The sequence below is a fragment of the Carassius gibelio genome, chromosome B19, assembly GCF_023724105.1.
Source record: "Carassius gibelio isolate Cgi1373 ecotype wild population from Czech Republic chromosome B19, carGib1.2-hapl.c, whole genome shotgun sequence".
Classification (NCBI taxonomy): domain Eukaryota; kingdom Metazoa; phylum Chordata; class Actinopteri; order Cypriniformes; family Cyprinidae; genus Carassius; species Carassius gibelio.
The window spans coordinates 33,995,214-34,018,249 of record NC_068414.1 but is presented as its reverse complement, the minus strand read 5'-3'; the positions used below and the strand labels follow the sequence as shown (position 1 = coordinate 34,018,249).

The 23,036-nt window shown below is 38.0% G+C and overlaps 3 protein-coding genes across 4 annotated transcripts in view; 1 reads left to right on the top strand and 2 right to left on the bottom strand.

Annotated features, from left to right (window-relative positions):
- The window catches only part of LOC127979150 (serine/threonine-protein phosphatase 6 regulatory ankyrin repeat subunit A), a 35,503-nt gene extending 28,781 nt beyond the window's left edge, over positions 1–6,722 (bottom strand). Inside the window, exons 1-2 of the mRNA XM_052584363.1 lie at positions 6,451–6,722; positions 5,253–5,354 (exon numbers count right to left, since the gene is read on the bottom strand). Of these exons, the coding sequence (XP_052440323.1) occupies positions 5,253–5,354; positions 6,451–6,588 (240 nt within the window). The 5' untranslated portion in view covers positions 6,589–6,722. The remainder of the gene's footprint in view (positions 1–5,252; positions 5,355–6,450) is intronic.
- A 49-nt stretch (positions 6,723–6,771) lies between these two features.
- On the top strand, positions 6,772–14,620 carry LOC127979144 (3-oxoacyl-[acyl-carrier-protein] synthase, mitochondrial). 2 transcript variants are annotated; one of them, XM_052584350.1, is made up of 4 exons: positions 6,779–6,845; positions 10,608–10,692; positions 11,640–12,656; positions 13,871–14,620. In XM_052584350.1, exons 3-4 carry the CDS (start codon positions 11,650–11,652, stop codon positions 14,271–14,273), a joined length of 1,410 nt encoding a protein of 469 aa, XP_052440310.1. In that variant the 5' UTR covers positions 6,779–6,845; positions 10,608–10,692; positions 11,640–11,649; the 3' UTR covers positions 14,274–14,620. The 2 variants fall into 2 exon arrangements, with proteins under 2 accessions (XP_052440308.1, XP_052440310.1); XM_052584348.1 differs by lacking the exon at positions 10,608–10,692 and having other exon boundaries at positions 6,772–6,845.
- Positions 13,391–21,070, bottom strand: LOC127979142 (E3 ubiquitin-protein ligase TRIM39). The gene is made up of 7 exons (XM_052584346.1): positions 20,933–21,070; positions 19,338–19,891; positions 18,755–18,841; positions 18,062–18,295; positions 17,844–17,982; positions 17,355–17,390; positions 13,391–16,379 (listed from the first exon to the last, which is right to left on the bottom strand). Exons 2-7 carry the CDS (start codon positions 19,887–19,889, stop codon positions 15,832–15,834), a joined length of 1,596 nt encoding a protein of 531 aa, XP_052440306.1. The 5' UTR covers positions 19,890–19,891; positions 20,933–21,070; the 3' UTR covers positions 13,391–15,831.
- Positions 21,071–23,036: the final 1,966 nt, after the last annotated feature.

The window sequence follows — 23,036 nt, the reverse complement described above, 5'->3', positions numbered from 1 at the left end:
ACTATAATGCTTGTAGAGGTTATCCAAGGACATTTCACGACAGAAGCTTTTAGTCACTGACACAGCTTGACTCCAATGGTTAAGTGAATGGCCTTTACACACATGCACAGCTGGACAGACATTCCAGCCGGATCGCCAAGAGTTACCGAATGACCACAGATCTCGTAAGTTTGTGAGCAAAGGGGAAAAGGTTGTAAGCAGTCACCACTTCAGAAAAAAGCACAAAATACCAGGCTACAACCGAATAGATAGTTTGCACCCACATTACCACAGTTAGACATTAATATTAATTCTCTGAAACAGGCGGTTGGTGAATTCACATTTATTGTAAGTCATTTTTGGTATTGGAAATAACTGTGCCATCCTGTCAGAAGAGAAATGTTAACCAGGATTGCAATTTCAGCTGCTTACAGTAGGGAACATGCTAATGCTACTGTAACATTATAGCGTGGTGAACCACAAAGAAAACAACAGAAACACAACCGTTAGCACTATTATGACTATCACTGGGCTGAAACATTGTATCAAAAAACATCACCAAGATTCCAGATATTTTCAGGAGAGTTTGCATGGTGTAACTGAACTGTGGCAGAAGTAGTTTGGGCCTAAAAACACAGAAAGAGATATTCTCAAATAAAGCCAAGGTAATACTCATTTTACATACAGCACACATTGAAAATGATAGGAATATGACAGTGGGCAAATGCATAAAAAGCAGCATAATTTAAAACCACAAATTTAATGTCAAAAACATTCCATTCGTATGGACCGAAAGTCATGCAGAGTACACGCGATCAGGCAGGTCACATTGCACTTCACAAGAACTCACAAGAAGTTCATTTAAATTATATAAATGTGCATTTGCTGGATGCTGACAGCAAATGAGAAAGTAATAAAATGTTTGCCTTTTTATTATTAATAATATAAAAGGAATCAAAATACTTTTTTGTATACATTTTAATCTCTTTGTTTAACAGATCTTGCTCTTGCTCTGGTCAATGCTTGCGCAGGCTCGTTTTCCTGGGAGAAATGACCATATAAGGAGTTCCACCCTCATCTATGTCATGTAGGGCCACGATCGAAAAAAAAACTCTCTGAAACTTATACGAACCCGGAAGTAAGACTTTTGCCACAGAAATACTACGTCATATGTTCAGATAGTTTTTTGAACCTTTGTCTATTCTTAGCATGAGAACCCAACTCTTTAACAGTGCAAACAACCTTGAATGCATGAAACAGCATGGTCCCTCCCATTTAAATATATGTGACCCTGGACCACAAAAACTTCTTAAGTGTCAATATTTCGAAATTGAGATTCATGCATCACATGGAAGCTGAATAAATACGCTTTCCATTGATGTATCATTAACATTTGGCCGAGATACAACTATTTGGAAATCTGGAATCTGACGGTGCAAAAAAATCTAAATACTGAGAAAATCACATTTTTGCCCAAATTAAGTTCTTAGCAATGCATATTACTAAACGAAAATTAAGTTTTTATATATTTACAGTAGGAAATTTACAAAATTTCTTTATGGAAAATGATCTTTACATAATATCCTAATGATTTTTGACATACAAGAAAAATTTATCATTTTGACCTATACATTGTATTTTTGTCTATTGCTACAAATATACCCCAGAGGCTTAAGACTGCTTTTGTGCCCCAAGGTCACATATTACAATAGAAAACAGTTATCTGAAATGGTAATATTTCACATTATTACTGCTTTTACTGTATTGTTTAGCCTCGAGGACTTGCTGTCTGCAACATGTAGAGTGTTTCAAATCAATTGAGTTTCCAATTCAGTTGATGATGACTAACTAACACTAGACAGTAAGAAGGTTCACTAGGTTTTAAAGCACAGCCTGAGACTGACCTATGTGTCCTACTGTAGCAACTAGTTTTATTAGTCGATGCCAATTGTGCAGAAACTAGGGCAGTTATGTCAAATGGAACATGTATAAAGACGTAATTTGGAGAATGCTGTTTTAATAATGTACCTCATACTTTCCTTGACGTCCAAATGCAGACAGTAAAGAATCTCTTTTGTTCACTAATCTTCCCTGGCTTAAACCACAGCGTGCCAAAGACACCAGATCCCAGCTCTACGCACCTGAAAAAAACTATGTGTGCTTCTCCAAACCCCTAAACTTCATGAACACACGGTAAAGAGCATTCCAGACACGTCCAAAGATGGATGGAATATATTACGCTGAGGAATTTCTAAGTGAATCACTTCTAGTCCCAGTGAGGTTTCCACCACTAAACTTCTGCAGATTTTGAACCAACCAGTTTTGAAAGATAACTGGCAAGCGACTGAAAGATCCCACATCCCATGGATTATTTATTCAAGCATCTTTCACCACACGGTGTCCAAAACTAGTATTTACATCAGCAGAAATGTATAGGGTAAATCAATAGACGCGATGGGAAACTGGGCGATGGGCTGAATCCAGACCTCATGGGTTTTGGAGAACCTCGAGTACAGACAAACAACTTGTCATAAATCATTTCCACTCGTCCCCTGAAACACAAGTGATGGACGGCGAAAGTGCCAGTGAGCTACGAAACAAAACAACATAAAATTAAAATGCAGCTCAGCAAAGTGCCAAAAAACAAAAACAAGAAGTGGAAACTAAATTTCAGCCAAACAACACTGACATCTAGAAATCACTCACTATTCATCCACGACATTCTAGAAAATTTACACAGAAATAAATTAATTTAAACTAAATACTATTTAATTATTTATATTTCAAACTTTAGTGTTTAATTTAATAAAATGATTAATACTTTTTTAAAGAAATGTCACAACTTTTATGCAGCATTTTGTTACATAACATAATTACATAATCTGATTACATTTTAAGATTAATCACAACAAGGTTTTGGACAAATTTATACCTAAAAATAAATTATACACTGTACTTTTTTCTAAGTTGTAACTTTTTACGCCAATACACTTAGCAAGAAAATCACTTTTTTACTTCAATTTCAAATTTAATTAAATGTGTTACTTACCATTCCTTTGTAATTATTTATTCAATTTACTAGCAATTTCCAAGTGAAAACGGTTTAAAGTAAATCGTACACCACATTTTCTTTACTGCGTGTTCCCTTTGGATATGCAGAAATATAGCTAGTAAAAGTCACCACAGATGAAGACCAACAAGTAAAAACACCCAACAATAAATAAACTAACCACAGTACAGCCATGAGAAACAGTTCTCACTGTGACACTCACATCATACCGCATTACTTCACAGTAATAACTGTGTAATAACAGAAATAGATTCAGCACTATGGTTTATCATCACAAAGACAGGCATTTCTTCAATTACATTTTCCTCTGAACTGAAACGTCTTTTTTTTCCCATTAGGAAATAAGATTTATTCAAGTGATACCAATTGTTTCTCCTAGACAGCAATGAAATTCAATTTGAGAACAAATGGAAACATTGCTTAAGCTCTGTCCTTATAAAAAGGAGATAAAAACTCATTTGTTTTTTAACTAATAGTAAAGCTTTTGCTCATAATCAGACTGCGATTGGAACATTTCAAAAAAGTCTCTTCTGCTCACCAAGGCTGCATTTATTTGTTAAAAAATATAGTAATACAGTAATAATATTGTGAAATATTATTATAATTTAAAATAGTTGTTTTCAAGTGAATATACTGTAAGATTTTATTTATTTCTGTGATGCAGCGCTGTATTTTCAGCATCATTACTCCAGCCTTCAGTGTCACATGATCTTCAGAAATCATTCTAATATGCTGATTTGCTGTTCAATAAACATTTCTGATTATTATCATGCTGAAAACAGCTGTGCTGCTTTATATTTCTGTGGAAATGGTTAAAAAATTATACTGTTCAGGATTCTTTGATTAATGGAAGGTTCAAAATAACAGCATTTAACTGAAATAGAAATCGTTTGTGACATTATAAATGTCACTTTTGATCAATTCAATGTGTTTGTGATGAACAAAAGTATTAATTTCTCTATATACACAATCACACTGAAAAGGCTGATGTTTTTGGAAGAGCAGCACATGTTGAACAGGCGGACAGATTTGCTGTAAAACTCTCTCGCCCACTTACCCTCACACAAATGTCCAATTCCAAGTTTCGTCACCTCTTTATTTTTCCTGTTAGATTCAGTCTTCTGAGTGACCACAGAGTGACAATAACTCACGAGGCGTCCACTGAGCTGTAAAACTCAGATACTGACACCTACTTACTGTAGTACAGCTAAAACATCACACGCTTTATGTGTCAGATTCCATGACCGCATAAAAAATTAATAAGACAATAAATTGTGATTTGAGCAAACACCTAAAATGAGGAAAAGGAATAGTTCCCCCAAAATGTGGAACTGCTGAAAATTTCCATATCCTTAGGTCATGCAAAACGTAGGTGAGTTTGTTCTTTTATCAGATTTGGAGAGATTCAGCATTACATCACTTGCTCAGCAATGGATCCTCTAGAGTGAATGGGTGCCGTCAGAATGAGAGTCCACACAGCTTATTAAAAACATCCACAGAAATCCAGTTCATGTATTAACATCTTGTGAAGCCATAATAACACTTCCTCCAGTAAAAAGTCAATCTCCTGTTGACTCTTACATCAAAATCCATCCAAGTATTTGTTTTGAACTGTTTTCACTTGTAAACAGTGTTTGATCTGTGCATATTTCTCTCCTGATTCAAAGCCTTTTTTTTTATTATGAATAGAAGAGTCATATATCAGCTGGAAGCAATCAGTTTTAAGTTAATGATGGATTTGTTTATTGTTTTGTACTAACATGCAGCTTTTTGTTTCACAAGACATTAACTAATGGACTGGATTGGTGTGGATTATTGTGCGGTTTTTAATCAGCTGTTTTGATTTTGATTCTGACGGCACCCATTCACTGTTGCAAAAGCGATATAATGCTACATTTCACCAAATCTCTTTAGATAAAGACACAAACTCATGTACATTTTGGACGGCCTGAGAGTGAGTACAACTTCAGCTAATTTTCTTTCTTGGGTGACCTTTTAACATAGCAAACACCCTAGCAGCTTCGCTTCAGAAAATCTAGTGTTATTTAATAACTTCAAAACCACTGAACCTTTTCCATTAAAAAGCTTAATTGCCTGCTCCTAATGAACAACATCTGCGTTGAGTGACGTGTTCTGGTTTTGTCTCACAGGAGTGGGAGTTATTTAAGTTGAGACATGACTCCAGACGCTGGGAAACTCCTACCTTCGTTTTGTCACTTGGATTGACACCCAGCTCCAGCAACCTGTCAACGATAGACAGACGGCTCTCTCGCACCGCGACCATCAGGAGGCTCAAGCCAGACTCCTGCGGGAGGACAAGGGAACATAGTCAATATTTCACTGCGGCGAGAAATGATTCAGTACCGTGCTTATATTCACGGCTGAAGTGTTTGGATTACACAAGAGGGAAATCAATATAAATGTGGAACAGCTTGAACATTCAAATCCAAGTTATTTTTTTTATACAGCATTTTGAACACTGCATAAGCAGATCAAAAACACAGCTGTACTGATTTTAGGAACCGTTTTTGTTTAGCTAAAACACATTACACAGATCCATTGGTTCTGTACCACAATACAACTTCAGACAGCACAAGTATTTTATTAATTTTATTAATTTTTTTAAATGGTATATAACTACAGCAGTTACGGTAAATATATTGCTTTGTATTATAAAACAGCAAACACCAGAAAATGTAATATGCAACACATACATACACATGCATACAATAAATGTTTATTGATTGAACATTTCTTAGATTTTTCTTTGAAATATATACAAAATTATAAATAAACAAACAAATGAAATTGAAAGATTTAAAATCAAACTAGACTAATTAAAACATTAAATAAATTACTAAACATTTGTATGCGTATATAAACACAGTAAATGCTTATGAATTGAATATTCTAATTTGTTTAATTTTACAGCAATAATTTATATATGATGTATTTAGTATATTTTAATAATTCAAAAATAATAATAATACTTTGTCAAGTTTTATTTTAATACTAAACTAATATATAGACTGAAATGAAGTGAAATGTATTAAATTAATAAATGTTCATTTTATTTATACACATTTAATTAATACATACAGACACACACACACACACACAGAAATATATATATTTGTTTTTATTATTATTAATTTTATACACACTGTTAAGACTCAAATATCAAAAAGGTTAATTACATTTTATTTATTTAAAATTTTCTACATTTATTTTTTTTTTTTTTACTCCGAGTGTAACGTGAGTTCATAAATACTGCACGCCAAAATATTATATAATACGGTAAATTCAAATTCGAATTCAAATATAAATATATATTTATTTCATAACGGAACCCTCCTTTGAAACATGCATGCGATAAGAAGCCCCTGGAGCGCGTCTCTCACCTCGTCGATGTGGAAGATCTCCGGGTGTCCCTTCTCCAGCGTCTTGAGCTTCTGCTCCAGTGCCGTCCAGTCTCCCCTGAGGGCCAGAGGCATCAGGCGCTGGGGGGTCCCGGACACAGAGGGGCTCTCTGACATCATACAAGAGCACAAAACAACCTCACAGGAAACAAACGATGCGCGTCTGTCAACACCATAACAAACACACGCTCATTTAACAGACGAGACGCGGACAGATCTGCTGCAGGTGCGGTCTAACGGTTCCTCCCTCTTGGTAGGAGGTATAAAGAGAACATTCCTCCGTTAAAGTTTGCAAACTCCGCCTTCAGATCCTCCTGTTACCCTGGATTCAACAAAAAAGACCACTGAAGACAAGCCCACAGAAAAGAGACAGAACAGTAAGAGCTTAAGCTGCCGAAAACAGCTTTTCAGCTCGACTTTACTTACTGCCATTTATAGCAAGCCATATTACAGATGATATTACAGATGCTTTGTCAGATTTAAGTTGAAGCGCGTGCCGAACCGTGTGTGGTGAACCGAACGGTTTTTTTTTTATTTCAGCGTACCGTGCCATCCCTATTACCTCAATAATCAATCATTTACAGGCCTAAAACAATCATGCCCGAGCAGACGGATATTAGTACATCTCATCACACCGGCACCCGCGGCTAAATCAGTTGTATGGTCTGGTTTTCAGTCTAAAACAGTTGTGTCAAGTATAAATGTCTCGTCTGTTTCGGGAGGTGCGCGCGCAGTCAGCGGAGGCTCGCACTTTTTTTCCTCAGATTTTGAAAAATCTTCGCGATCGACTTAAAATGCTTCCAAGATCGACTTGTCGACCGCGATCGACGGGTTGGTGACTCCAGATATAGCGACCAACTTTTTTTGAGCAAGCATTGATTATGCGTGACACAGTCTCAATTAGTGGGACGCATGTATTGGGCTTCAAACGCTGTGCGCGCACGCGTTACGGGTGGTCACCCTACCTGGCACAACCGTCTAGAGCAGTGGTTCCCAAAGTAGGGGTCGCGACCCCACGGTGGGTCGCGGGACCCCGGCGCAGGGGTCGCGAGATGATTTCGATATAGGCTTTATATATTTTTGTTTCAATTAATTTAACTCTTTCGCATCGCACGTACGATCACACCGGTGTGATCAGTCTAGGCTAGTCCCTGGAGTGTAACTGTTACGACCACACCGGTCAGTGCATGACGTGAAATTCAAATGTGCTCTCGCGAGTTGGCTGGCGCTGAGCCAGAGACAAGTGCGCTCAGAGCTGTCATCACAACTTTTCAGTGTTTTCAACCACATAATGTTTATTTTAGGTTTCAGACATATAAGTACTAGAAAAAACAATACATTTAGAGTTTGTAAAATACACACTGCTGTCAAAGGAAGAGGCAATAATAATCTTTTTCATTATAATTAGACACATTTTATTCATATCAGATACACATTGTGTAAGTAACTTTAAAGTTTACTCCATTATTCTCCCAGTTCACCAGCCACTTACTTTTATGTATTTCGGGAGAAGTGGATGAATTCACGTGTTGTAAATCCAACAGATCTGATTCTCTGAACTGCGTCTGCGGCACAAACTAAGATGGCGGCGCCCATCGCGCATACAGCTCAACTAACGCGATCGTTATAAAGGTGTTTAAACAACAAAACACTTCCACTTGCATATATTTGACAATCGGAATATCAGCTATTTCATGCCATATCTAACAAATTTGTTAATATTTTGAATAAAAAAGGAAAAATGAGAAAAGCGGATCATTCATTCAGCTCTGTTGTTGCTGCGGTATGTCACGTGACAAGCAATGACGCGTCACCATGGAAAGCATAAAGTGACACATCTAGCGGATTAGCATGAGTGTGTGTGTGTGTGTGTGTGTGTGTGTGTGTGTGTGTGTGTGTGTGTGTGTGTGTGTGTGTGTGTGCGTGCGTGTGTGCGTGCGCGCGCGCGCACGGGTGTGAGCACGCGTGTGAGCAGCTCAGACTTACTCGACTGGTTCCTGATGGCAGAATAATGAACGAGTTCAACCCAACATAGCTGCACAGTTACTTTCCGAGAGAGAACAGGTGGATATCGAGCAGCTCATGCAGAATTGTAACACTGATTCTGCACGCAGAACAATAAAATATAACTTCGTGTGCTTTGAGACTGGGCATAAAATTGATTTGCTGTACATTTCACGCGACGAGAGGTGTTTTTTTTTGGGGGGGGGGGGGGGGGGGGGGTCGCGGGGCAGCAGCGTATTTATCATGGGGTCGCGGGCTAAAAAGTTTGGGAACCCCTGGTCTAGAGTGTGTCCACCTTTGTGTGTGGGTCCATGTACATGCTGAATCGACAGGTAAAAAAAAAAAGCCTCAAGTCCAAATATTCATTTATCACCAATTAACTGTTTGACAAACACTTCCTGCTTCGATGTCCAGATCTGAATTTAAAAAAATCTCAAACAAGATCTGAATCAACCGAGTCGCGAACAGGCTCCGAAGTGCCGATCTGAATCAACCGAGTCGCGAACATGCTCCGAAGTGCCGATCTGAATCAACCGAGTCGCGAACAGGCTCCGAAGTGCCGATCTGAATCAACCGAGTCGCGAACAGGCTCCGAAGCGCCGATCTGAATCAACGGAGTCGCGAACAGACTCCGAAGTCCCGATCTGAATCAACCGAGTCGCGAACATGCTCCGAAGTGCCGATCTGAATCAACGGAGTCGCGAACATGCTCAGAAGTCCCGATCTGAATCAACCGAGTCGCGAACATGCTCCGAAGTGCCGATCTGAATCAACCGAGTCGCGAACAGGCTCCGAAGTGCCGATCTGAATCAACCGAGTCGCGAACAGGCTCCGAAGCGCCGATCTGAATCAACGGAGTCGCGAACAGACTCCGAAGTCCCGATCTGAATCAACCGAGTCGCGAACAGACTCCGAAGTGCCGATCTGAATCAACGGAGTCGCGAACATGCTCAGAAGTCCCGATCTGAATCAACCGAGTCGCGAACATGCTCCGAAGTGCCGATCTGAATCAACCGAGTCGCGAACATGCTCCGAAGTGCCGATCTGAATCAACCGAGTCACGAAAAAAAAAACAATAATAATATATATATATATATATATATATATATATATATATATATATATATATATATATATATATATATTCTAAGTAAACAACAATAGCCCAAGTTTAGTAAACATTTTTTATTGAGACTATAAAAAATAATTCTGCATCTATTTTTAGGTGTGCCGGCTGCCAGTGTGCTGTTAACTTACCTCAGAATCAACCCCGACATTTTAATGCTCAAATATAGTTAGTTAATCTCTATTTCCAGGTTAAAATCATGTCCATCAGCATAGAAATGTGTTTTCGCTTGACTACATAACGTTTATTTGGTCTAACATGGTAAATTTGATCAAAATAAATATAAGGTATTTAAGATCCCGCGTTCGTTTTTAACAGAAAACAGACGCCGCCGCGCTCGCGAGCGGCACCACGTGACCAATCAGATATTACTTTATTAAAATCTAATCAAAGAAAAAATGATTTTACTCACATTTTTAGTTTTCATACTGTATGAAGAAAATAATAAATATATTTTAAATTAGGATGTTATTGCAAGCTTCTTCCGTAACGATACGTGAAAAAGCCCCTCTAACGTTACGCAAAAATCAAATGAAATTAGACTAATTAAAACATTAAATAAATTACTAAATACATTTTGTGTGTATGCGTATATAAACACAGTACATGTTTATGATTTTAATATTTAATTAGTTTAATTTTACAGTAAAACTTTATATATGAATAATCAATAATAAGTCATACAAATGAATTAAAATGGTACGTACTAATATTTAATTGTACATTTTTGCTGTTCTCGTTGCATTTGCACGACTCTAACCAGTAGATGTCCTCAGTCTAATGGTTTTCTGTTGGCTTATCCTAGCACTGCTTATATTTCCTCAACCTGTTTTTAATAACACGACTGCTCATTTTTTTATAATTTCATAATATAGATAATCTAATAAAATATATTATTATTACTATTATAATGAGTCACATTAGTAATTAGTATAAGAATAAGTAAATCGCGATTTCTGATCCATCAAACGAGGACTTTTAGCACTAAATCTGGGGACTTGTATTATAGAAATCACCAACCATGAACCGGAAGTCAGCCACTGTCTGTCTCTGGTCTGTTTACTTTTGCCTCTGCCGAATCCACTTGAACACAAGTGCGTATCTGAGTTTAATTACTTGTTAGTTATAATTCTGTGTGACATTTAAGTGGATAGATGTCAATTCATGCATTACAATATTCAGTGCATAATTCTGAGTGACTGGAGCTTGAAAGTGTGATACTGTCTGTCAAGGTTATTCTGTTTGAAAGCATAGTCAACCTTTTAAAAGCTTATTTTCTAAATACAGTTTAATATATAGCTAACATATACATTTTATATCTGGGTGGTTGATATTTCAGTCAGTGACATTATATTTATTATCACCTAATTATATATATACTATATACAGCATAAATATATATGTTGCAACAGCATTTAGTTATTTATAGATATTTATGCACACAGTATTTATGCTAATAAAGATATGATAGATATAATAATATAGCATGTCAGATTGGCTCTGATGTCAGGTCACAATTATATATATATATATATATATATATATATATATATATATATATATATATATATATATATATATGTATGTGTGTGTGTGTGTGTGTGGGTGTATGTATGTATGTATATATATCTATACATAACTAAATGCTATTGCAACATGTATATGTATGCTATACATATATTATGCTATATATAATATATATAATGAGGTGATAATAAATATAATGTCATTTTGGCTCAGTTGTCACTACCTGGTTTTGCAAATTAACTCTTCATTCTCATTATATATATATATATATATATATATATATATATATATATATATATATATATATATATATATATATATATATAAAATGGTTAATGTGTTTTCACTATTAACTCTGATTTTATTATTCATTTTTTTTATCGAATTAAAAAATAAATCAATAAAAAAAAAGATTTTCTTGTTGTTCTATCATTATTTTTTTACTATGATATATACTGAAATTAAGACTGCAGCAATAGTAATGATCTACTTGTTTTTTCCTTATTTCTTGCAGTGAAGGTCTGATGTGGTCTCAGTCCTCTCAGCACAGGTTGGTCACAATGTCTCTGAGATGCTGTCAGAAGATGTTCCTGAGACTCTCTGGAGGCTCTCTGTCCACCGTGAAGAGCTGCATGTGTTTGAGACGCTACACTAGAGCAGCTCAGAGTCACAGGAGGGTGGTGATCACCGGCATCGGACTCGTCTCTCCCCTCGGGACAGGAAGTGCTCTGCCCTGGCAGCGTCTGATTGGTGGAGAGAGTGGTCTGGTTGCTCTGGACCCAGAGGAGTATAAGACGGTCCCCTGTAAGGTGGCAGCCCGTGTCCCACGAGGAGATAAACATGGAGATTTCAACGAAGAGGCGTTTGTGTCCAAAGGAGAGCTCAACAGCATGTCTCCAGCCACGGTTATGGCCATCGGTGCCGCCCAGCTGGCTCTTGAGGATTGCGGATGGTTTCCCAGAAGCCCTGAGGAGCAGCTGAGCACCGGTGTGGCGGTCGGGATGGGTATGGTGTCTCTGGAGGAAATCGCTCGGACGGCCTCGGCCTTTCAGACACGCGGCTACAGCAAAGTCAGTCCGTTTTTCGTCCCTCGCATCCTGGTGAACATGGCCGCGGGACACATAAGCATCAAACACAAACTCAAGGGACCCAATCACGCCGTGTCCACCGCATGCACCACAGGAGCTCACGCTGTCGGAGACGCGACTCGTTTCATTGTTCACGGTGACGCCGAGGTGATGCTCGCCGGCGGGACGGAGGCCTGCGTCAGTCCGCTGTCCATCGCAGGGTTCGCTCGCGCTCGAGCCCTCAGCACCCACTGGAACCAGGAGCCCAGACTGGCCTCGCGCCCCTTCCATCCAGACAGAGAGGGGTTTGTGATGGGAGAAGGGGCGGCCGTGCTCGTTCTAGAGGAGTACAGACATGCAGAGCAGAGGGGTGCGCGGGTGTACGCTGAGGTGCTGGGATACGGGCTCTCCGGAGACGCCAGCCACATCACGGCTCCAACCGCAGACGGAGACGGTGCCTTTCGGTAATACTGTTTAGCATAGAAATGCAATAACATAGAAAATAAACATGACTCTGTTTTATTACAATGTAACATAGCACAAATTATATAAAACCTCATTTGAAGACAGATAGGATTTATCTAAGACTAGCACCATAATAATACATTTTCATTATTTACAATAATACAATAAAATGTAACTTATTTTATTAGCTTAATTTGAAATACTAAAATAACTAAGACTAAATAATAATTTAAAAAAATTATACTATAGAGACTATATATATACTCATAGAACCTGATAAAATGCCAAAACAACAAAATTATTAAAATGAAAGCAAAAACCTTAACCCTAAGTCTAATTTGATATTTTAAGAAAAAATATAATTGGGTGTCAATGATACTAAACTTAAACTGATGATAGACAATGAGGGACATGGAAAATATATAAAACAGAAAAGAAAAAAAAGCACATAGTTCAAAGAGTATTCCAAATACATTTAATTTTCTTTAATATATAATTAAAATTATATTATATTAAATTAGTGATGTCCAGTTTATTTTTCTCTACTACTTTTTTAATAGAATTATTAAGTAATGGAATAGAATAAATTATAGAATTTGCAACTATAGATTTTGAATTATCCCCCCCCAAAAAAGAAACAGATCAAATACTTTAAAGTTTAAGAGACCGTTTATGTAGAATAATATAATTACATTCATCCCTTTACGTACACTTATTAGTACACAAATAAACATTTATTTTTGTAACCTGGGCTTTTTTATTGCAACACAACATAATCATATATAACATTGTTTGGTAACAGGCATTACAGAACATGGATAGTACAAATATAAGACAGTTCAAAGAGGTTTTCACATACTTATGCATTTAACAAAAAAAAAGTTCATTTTGATTAATCAGAAATAAAGTATTTTCACATTTGTTATTACATTTCATTTTATTTTAATACATACTTTATTTTAGGGCTTTATTAAATATATGCAGGCAGTTGACCTTCAAACGTGATGAAATTTGAATGCTTAGATATTGTTTTATTTCATATGCTTAGACCCTACTCAATTGCAGGTTTTTTTGGACTGTCTCACTTTTAATGTATGTAGTGTTTTAATGTATATTTAATAAAAATATACTACTGCTACTCTTTCATATGCTTGGATATAATTGCAGGGATCATCCAGGAGTGTATTAATCAGCTTCTCCTGCTGTGTTTCAGGTGCATGACTGCTGCTCTCCGTGATGCTGGAGTGTCTCCTTCAGACGTGACGTATGTCAACGCTCACGCCACCTCCACGCCGCTCGGAGACGCCGCGGAGAACACTGCCATTAAGAGACTGTTTGGGCAGCATGCGTACTCACTGGCCGTGTCCTCCACTAAAGGAGCGAGCGGTCATCTGCTGGGAGCGGCTGGAGCGCTGGAGGCCGCCTTCACTGCCCTCGCGTGTCACCACAGCGTCCTGCCGCCCACCCTCAACCTGGACCGCACCGAACCAGAGTTTGACCTGAACTATGTGCCCTGCACAGCACAGACCTGGAGCTCCAGCGGACGCAGAGTGGCTCTCACCAACTCATTCGGCTTCGGGGGAACAAACGCTTCTCTGTGTCTCGCCAGCGTGTGATCACTGTAATGCAGATGGATGATCTCTGTTCAAATCCACTGGTGTTTCATTATGCAACAATAGAGTCGACATGAAGTGGAAGTTGCAATAGTCTTTTCTACTCTATTGTGACATTTAACGGCCCCTGTATACTTCAAACTAAATATGTAGTTTCGAACAAAATCATGGAGTTTGAGTTTTTTTCTTCATGGCAGTTCAAAACAGCTCACCAAAGCAAACTCTCTGGAGTTTGTTTTGGCTCCTAAGCACCTTTGAGTTTCTGTTGGTCCGTGGGGTTTATGCGAAGGAAAGGAAAAATAAAAGGTAGCAAGTACCAAATACATGTTTCAAATAAATGTTACACTATACTACTGCTGTTGTTGATCTTTCAAGCTAATTTAAAGGGTACAATAAATGAAATTCAAGTTGCACGTAGTTATTTTCACTATCGGGGGCTAGATACAAATCCTATTTAAATATTAAAGCTGCAAGCAGCGATGAACAAGCAGAAAGTTATTCTGGTTCACAAAGCATAATTATACTATATATTTAATATATATAAAAATTATACATGGATTAATGCACTTCAAATATCTGATCAATTTAAATTACAAGTGCTTTTGCTAAAGAATTGTAATTGTAATGCAAACCCTCACAGGGCAAAAGCCTATTATTAAAACATAGATTTGTATTTTATTGTGACCCGATTGGTATCCTTTGTGATGTGAACATTTAATTGTGATATATTGTAAAACAGTAAATTTATTTCTAATTAATGATAATGCTGTATGGTAATGATAATTAAGCGGTAATCTGTCATGGAAACAATGTCATAATTCCAAGTCTTCATTTTAATTTTCTGTATGCAACATCCCCCCCCCCCTTTTAATTATGCATAATTAATCATATAGGATTATACAGTTTTGCTAAGATGGTTTTGGTTCATCATTAATCATAAAAGTAAACAGATCATATATATATAAATTAAGTACAACCTTGATCAAGCTAATTGCCATTAAAGCTGCAGTAGGTAACTTTTGTAAATATATATTTTTTACATATTTGTTAAACCTGTCATTATGTCCTGACAGTAGAATATGAGACAGATCTGTGAAAAAATCAAGCTCCTCTGGCTCCTCCCAGTGTCCTATTGCCATTTGCAGAAATCCATCGCTCCCGGTAAGAAACAACCAATCAGAGCTGCGGTCCGTAACTTTGTTTGTGTTCAAAATGTAGAACAAATGTATATAATAAGCGAGTACACCATGAATCCATTTTCCAAACCGTGTTTTTGTCTTGTCCTGAATCACTAGGGTGCATCTATAATAAGTGTTTATATTCGGACTATTTTAGATTGCTTCGGGGGTACCGCGGCGGAGTAACCCAGTACCTTTGTGATTCTTCATAGACATAAACAGAGAGAAGTAGTTCCGGCTACGCTGTTCTTCCACAAGACGCAAGCAGTTCTGTTTATTAACCGCTAGAGCGTCAAAAGTTACCGACTGCAGCTTTAAGTGGCAACAAATAGCCATTTTCATCCGGCTAAAAATGCTTTGACACACAACCTGAGAGTGTAAATTCATTGATTGTAATTGACAGGTGTGATGATCAGAGGGGCTGAGTTTCTACCATTAAAGCTCAAGGATGGACTAAAATATGGATAGATTTTGCCAGTGAAAGACTGACCAGTAAAAGAGTAGATAAGAGAGCTTGACTCCACATCATAAAAGGAGACCAGTCCCTTCTCATAATCCACAAACACACCGATGCGCTGCGGTCTCACTCTTAGAGACAGAGGGACAGTGGGATAAGAGAGGGCTGCATACTGATTCTTATTTCTCAGCCACACAGTCCAGAATCCATCCAGAGGACTCAGTGTGATCTTTCCCTTCCTTTTAACAGATTCTCTGGCCACTCCTAATTCCCATTCAGTCTTCCCCTTTACCTGCACCTCATAATAAAACTTCCCTGAGGAGAATCCCTCCTCTGCCAAGACATTTGAACAGTAAGTAAACCTCTTTGGGCTATATGGGAGCTTTTGTTTAATGTCTCCATTTCTCACTTGTTTTCCATCATAAGACAGGATGAGATCAGGATAAGCTGTATCAGGATCCAGAGTCACATCCACTGAGAAAACAAAGAAAATGCATCACAACTTTACCGTAGACAGATTTTGAGATTAGGATTAGGATTAAGACAGGTTAAAGTGCCCCTATTATGCCTTTTCAGATATTACCTTTCATGTGTTAATGAAGCTGTTTGTGAACGTAAAAGCTCTGCAAAGATATTGTGCACAATAAATAGTTATTGTTTCTTTTCTTTAGAAAAAAGAACCGGTTCTAAACTGCCAAAACGATTAGTCTGTAAATAAAGGTTTTACTTCCTGCACAAAGCTATGTAAACTTGTAACAAATCTGCATATCCTGTTGAAAAAAAGTCATATTCTGGTTAGGTATTTTTTTTATGATCTGGACATGAGCTGGTCCTGAGCAGGAGCTAGTTGCTTAGAACCAGCACTTGACCATCTTAAACCAACTCATGACCAGATAAGGACCATCTTAAACCAGCTTAAACCAGCAGCCATGCTTCAATACCAAACTAGCATATGCTGTTTTTTTCAACAGGGTAATTCCAGCATGTGGTCTTCATCGGCTGCCCTTGAACAACATCTACTTTGACCCTCAAATACATGTTGACACTGTTTTCTGGGTGTGAGAGCAAATCTACTTTGCATGCACTTCCAAAGGATGAGGACTTGAACTGATAAAACCACCATCCTCATTACTGTTTGCATCACTGTGTTTATGCATGATGAGGAAACAGAAATACAGTTATGGTAATTGGCGTTTAGTTTCTGACATGTGCTCTAAGCACTACACCAATCACAAAAGACTCGGTCATCTGACTAACCAGAGCAGAACAGGCTCAAGGAAAGACACCGGATGCTTGAACAAACCATTTCAGAAACTTTGAGAAAAGTGCTGATGCTACAATGTATATTTTGAGAACACTTTTAAAAAGTGTTTAAAATAAAGCTGTAAATGTACAAATAAAATAAAGCTTTATGAATGTAAAATGAGTGTAGAGCAGACATCACTGTACCTGCATACTGCTGCATCCACTTCAGCTCTGTAGAGACTAATGACAATAAAACATAAAAATCTTTTATGTATAAAGACAAACAAATCGAAAAACAATTAAAGCCCAGCTGCTGTTTGAGATGGAGGGATGTAATTTCACACATGCACGCACGCACGCACACACACACACACACACGTCTTGATGTCCATCAGTTTGATTGTCTGGGAAAATATTTACAATTCTGAGCTGCTAAGATGGATCTACACACAATTGTTCGTAGATTCTCTTAGAAAATGTATTCACAAAATATGAATGAAACAGTTGAAAGGTGAAACAATCACAGAGTGAATATAAAATGAATGTTTCTCTATCTCCCCCATGCATGGTTTCTGAAATGAATAACTAACAATGGCTGATAATGATGCCACAAACACATTCACATGCTTGCATTTCAGCTCAAACCTGATTCATTCTACATTAATGAGATTAAATTCTGATAAATATATGTACCGGTCTGTGTGAGCTTCTCATCTATAGTGTCCTGCAGCTGAGTCAGAGCTCCCCTCAGAGTCTCCAGACTCTCACTAGTCTCCATTCTGATCTCAGGCCAGTTCCTGGTGTTTTTAGGGCTGCACAGGGACGAGTAAATCTACAGCAGGAGAGGAGAAACCCTTCAGCATGAGGAGTGTCATACTGCATTATCAGTGATCAGAGAGATGCTGACTGACCTGCAGGAGGTGGAGGTGATCTTCAGTGTGTGAGAGCTGCTCCAGCTCAGTGCTCTTCATCTTTAGCTCACTGATCTCCTGCTCCAGCTCTTCAATGAGCTCTTCCTCCTGTTTCCCTGCTGCTTTCTGCTGCTCGTCCACCGTCTCCAGCAGTTCAGTCTGACATCTCTCAATGGAGCGGATGAGATCAGTGAAGAACTCAACACGAGCAGCTTTCTCCATCTCTGTGTTTCTCTGGAGAACCAGGTCAAAGAATTAGTGTTACCATTGCTCATACAGTATGTTGATTTTAGGGGAATTTATAATTTGCTTAAAGAAAGTATTAAACTCAAATCATGGAATATTTTGGAATGCCATCATTGGGGAACATATACTCACGATAAACTAGTAAACTCCTAATTACTGCTTTTTGATAGGAACCAGTTGTTAGGTATAAGGTAAGGTTAAGCAAGCTAGAATATGGTAAGGCAGAAAGAGGGACTGTAAAATTGCCAGACAACTGGAAATACTTGGTCTGCGTATAAGACTTTTGGATACCTGGAAGTGGATCATAGTCAACATTTGAATTGAATCAAAAAAGTTTGTCAAAGTTGTCTTAAGACAAGAATGCATTTTGGTTTTAGATGAGAGGTTTTGATCCACTACAAATATTGACTAGTGTAAATATATTAAATTAAATGATTTTAAACTCACTTTTCTGACTTCCGCTGAGTGTTTGATGTCTTGAATCTTCTTGGTTCTCTCCTGGATCATCTGCTGTACTTCATTTTGAATCTTCATCTATAGACAGACCAACACAACACATTTATAACAGACATTTAAAGGAACACGCCACTTTTTTTCTTTCTTTTTTTTTAAATGGTCATGGAGTTAAACATTTGAGTTTTTTTTACCATTTTTGAATCCATTCAGCCGATCTCCAGGAAAAATATCTAAACTCTTTGGTCATTTTTGAGCGAAACACTTATGGTCTTATCAGATTCAATTATCTATGCTCGCAAACGGTAAAACTCAACTGTTTAATTCCAAAAAAAAGTGGAGTGTTCCTTTAAGGTGATGATATATTATCAATGTTGCTTTGGCAGTGTTTTTCTTCTGCAATTTCTATATGTATACTTTAAAATGGTTGTGGGCCCCGTGTGTTTCACCCAGCAACTTTGCTCAAAAGGTTGCCCAATATATCATCACATTTACTGCTTTCTGTTCACAAAATATTTTAGAAGATCAAATAAAAATTTGATTCCTCATGATATGAACCATTTAAAAGCGGTTTTACCTTCTGCTCTTCACTCTCCTTTTCTAGAGGAACAGTGCTGTGGTTCTTGTGGTCTGTCAGAGCACACATGGGACACACACATGTCCGATCATCTCTACAGAAAAGCTCCAGAGGCCTCTCATGTTTCTGGCATATGTAGTCCTCCAGATTACTCACAGGATTCATCAGTTTGTGTTTCTTTAAACCTGCCACTTTCAAATGAGGCTCCAGGTGAGTTTCACAGTAAGAGCTCTGACACACCAGACATGACTTCAGGGCTTTCAGCTTTCCTTCCTCACAGATGTCACACCGAACTTCATTTTTTTCTTCAGGACTTTTCTTCTTATAGTGATCAGCAACCTCTCGGAGTGTGATATTAATCTTGAGATCAGGTCTTTGGCTGAAGGTTTCTTTACAGTAAGGACAGCTGCAGGTCTGGCTGTTGTCCCAGTGCTTATTCAGACAGGTCTTGCAGAAGTTATGTCCACATGGAGCAGTGACTGGATCAGTGAACACATCCAGACATATAGAGCACTGAAGCTCCTCAGACAGTGGACCACTGGAGGATGACATTGCTGAAAAGATAAACGATTAAAATAAATGATTCTTATTGCTGAACAGTTGAAGTTAAATACATTTACAGGTATGCATTTTTAGCTGACACTTTTATCCAAAGCAACTTACAGTGCATTCAAGCTATACTGTACTTTTTATTTATTTTTTTACCAGTATGTGTGTTCCCTGGGAATTGAACCCATTATCTTTTGCACTGCTAACACAATGCTTTACCACTGAGCCACAGGAACAGAAATACTTCACATACACCTCCCAACTGAGGAACGTTTATTTCAGTATAATCTTACAATACCTCAAAAGTCTGATTTTGGCAATTTGGGGTTAATAAGGTTCGCAAAATGAGATAATTCACCCTAAAATTAAAAATCTGTCTTCTTATACATATTTTTATGAAATCTGAGGGATTTCTGTCCCTCCATTAAAAGTCTGATGAATCATAATGTTTGTAAAGAGATCAAAAAATAAATCCATATGAATTATGCGATTAATTCAATTCTTATGAAGAGATAATTGTTTTATATCATGAACAGATGTTATTTAGGCATTCGCTTCCTATTTAAAAGTGTCAGAGTTTTAAGTAAATAGACTAAAAAAAAAAAGCTTTGTTTAAGTTCTCTGAAGAGATAGTTATGGATGGGTTTGGAGTGAGATGAGGGTGTTTAAACGATAAAAGAAATTCAATTTTTGGTTGAACTAACCCAGATTTAATATTCATTGCATTATCCCACATCAAATACCAAATAGCCTAGCTCAATATCACTAACTACAAATTATTAAATAATTAATTTATGCATCTATTTATCGTTCTACATTGAATTTACAGATTTTCACTTTTTCCAACATAAAATCACATCATGACTCTTTAATCAATATTCATTATAATGTACAGGAATATTTATATCATACACACTGATATGAACTAAAAAGTGTTAAGCTGTAAAATCATCAGTAAACTAAAAAAGGTAAGTAGCCTATATTTGATATGCTTAATCTTGGTTCTGTTCAGATTATTCTAGTAATGTTTCTATCACTAAGCCTACCTGTGAGTTTCAGATGTTTCCACAAGAGTCTTTGAATGGCTCAGAAAATATTTTGTGTAACTTTCAGGCATCCATATTGTCATAAGTTTCATTTTCTCGGAATCTCTCACTGAATTACAGTGATGTCAGAGTATGGAAAGCCATTGTAACATTTAATCTATAAATCATACTAGTATCTTTTTTCATGTTACTAGTACTTATTTTTTAGATACTAGTATCTTTTCCATTAAGTACTAGTACTTATTATTTAGCTTCTAGTGTTTATTCTTTAAGTACTAGTGGATTTTGTAAAGTTACTAGTACTTATTCATTAGATACTAGTACTTAATCATTAGATACTAGTACTTACTCCAATAGATACTAGTGTACATTAATGTTCTGTACAGGGCACACTGGTGCTGCAGACACTGAATGTTTTTACATTAATGTCCTGTACAGGGCACACTGGGGCTGCAGACACTGAATGTTTTTACATTGATGTTCGGTACAGGGCACACTGGTGCTGCAGACACTGAATGTTTTTATATATATTAATGTTCAGTACAGGACACACTGGTGCTGCATACACTAATTTTTTTTACTTTAATGTCCTGTACAGGTCATAACCAAATGTTATGTGATTTCTTATGGGTATACCAATGATTTTAAACTTCACCCCCCCCCCCCCCCCCCCATGAGAAAGTACACGCTTGTCAACTACTGTATGCCCTTCCAGACTCTGTCTACGAAGCAAAGCGAAGTAGCAGAGTTTGGTATTACCAGGCTATACATCTACAGGTGCTGGTAATATAATTAGAATATCATCAAAAAGTTGATTTCACTAATTCCTTTCAAAAAGTGAAACTTGTATATTATATTCATTCATTACACACAGATTGATATATTTCAAATGTTTATTCCTATTAATTTTGATGATTATAACTGACAACTAAGGAAAATTCAGTATCTCAGAAAATGTGAATATTGTGAAAAGGTTAAATATTGAAGACACCTGGTGCCACACTCTAAGAAGCTAATTAATTCAAAACACCTGCAATGGCCTTTAAATGGTCTCTCAGTCTAGTTCTGTAGCATACACAATCATGGGGAAGACTGCTGAATTGACAGTTGTCCAAAAGATGACCATTGACACCTTTCACAAGGAGGGCAAGACACAAAAGGTCATTGCAAAAAGGGGCTGGCTGTTCACAGAGCTCTGTGTCCAAGCACATTAATAGAGAGGCGAAGGGATGGAAAATATGTGGTAGAAAAAAGTTGTACAAGCAATAGGGATAGCCGCACCATGGAGACGATTTTGAAATAAAACCCATTCAAAAATGTGGGGGAGATTCACAAAGAGTGGACTGCTGCTGGAGTCAGTGCTTCAAGACCCACTACGCACAGACATATGCAAGACGGGTTTCAGCTGTCGCACTCCTTGTGTCAAACCACTCTTGAACAACAGACAGTGTCAGAAGCATCTTGTCATGATTCTGCCCTCGTGTCCTTGATTTTTCCTAGTCTTGAGGCAGGATCATGGCAGACCCGTGTTTTGTGTTCAAGCACATGGCCTTGTCTTTGGGCCATGGGCTTGTGTTGTCTCGAACCAGCAGCGGTGAGCGCTGGCGTGCCCGAGCCGGCAAAGAAGAGAGCTGTATGCAAGTCTGCAGTCGTGAGGGCGGAGGAGAGAGCCGCGGCCGACTCTGCAGCAAAGACTCTAGTACAGTCTGTCTCATCTCGTAAGGAGATACCAGTTATCCTAGCTGCTAAAGCCTTCTCAGATTATTTGTCTCGTCTTGTCCAGATCCTAGAAGTCCCCGTCAGTCCTGTCTTGTCCCCTGACCCAGTCCACAGAAATCCCGAGTGTCCAGCCGTCGTCTCCCCATGTCCCGTAGATGTCGTCTCCCCGTGTCCCGTGAGTGTTGCCCCGTGTCCCGTGAGTGTTGGCCCGTGTCCAGTAAATGTTGCCCCGTGTCCCGTAGATGTCCCGTGTCCTGTTGTTTCCCCGTGTCCAGTAGATGTTGTTCCCCCGTGTCCAGCTGTCGTCTCCCCGCGTCCCGTAAGTGTTGCCCCGCATCCCGTGTCTGCTCCTGTCATGTCCTCTGTCAGTTGTCCCGAGACCCCT

What these genes read in the sequence shown, in the direction of transcription:
- LOC127979142 (XM_052584346.1), bottom strand. Translation starts at nt 19,889, where the DNA reads ATGTCATCCTCCAGTGGTCCACTGTCTGAGGAGCTTCAGTGCTCTATA. An exon ending in TGAGAAGCTCACACAGACCG is followed by an intron (nt 17,391 to 17,843) that starts GTACATATATTT and finishes TATTGTCATTAG; the next exon opens with TCTCTACAGAGCTGAAGTGG. An exon ending in GTGGATGCAGCAGTATGCAG is followed by an intron (nt 16,380 to 17,354) that starts GTACAGTGATGT and finishes TTGTTTTCTCAG; the next exon opens with TGGATGTGACTCTGGATCCT.
- LOC127979144 (XM_052584348.1), top strand. Translation starts at nt 11,650, where the DNA reads ATGTGGTCTCAGTCCTCTCAGCACAGGTTGGTCACAATGTCTCTGAGA. An exon ending in GACGGAGACGGTGCCTTTCG is followed by an intron (nt 12,657 to 13,870) that starts GTAATACTGTTT and finishes GCTGTGTTTCAG; the next exon opens with GTGCATGACTGCTGCTCTCC.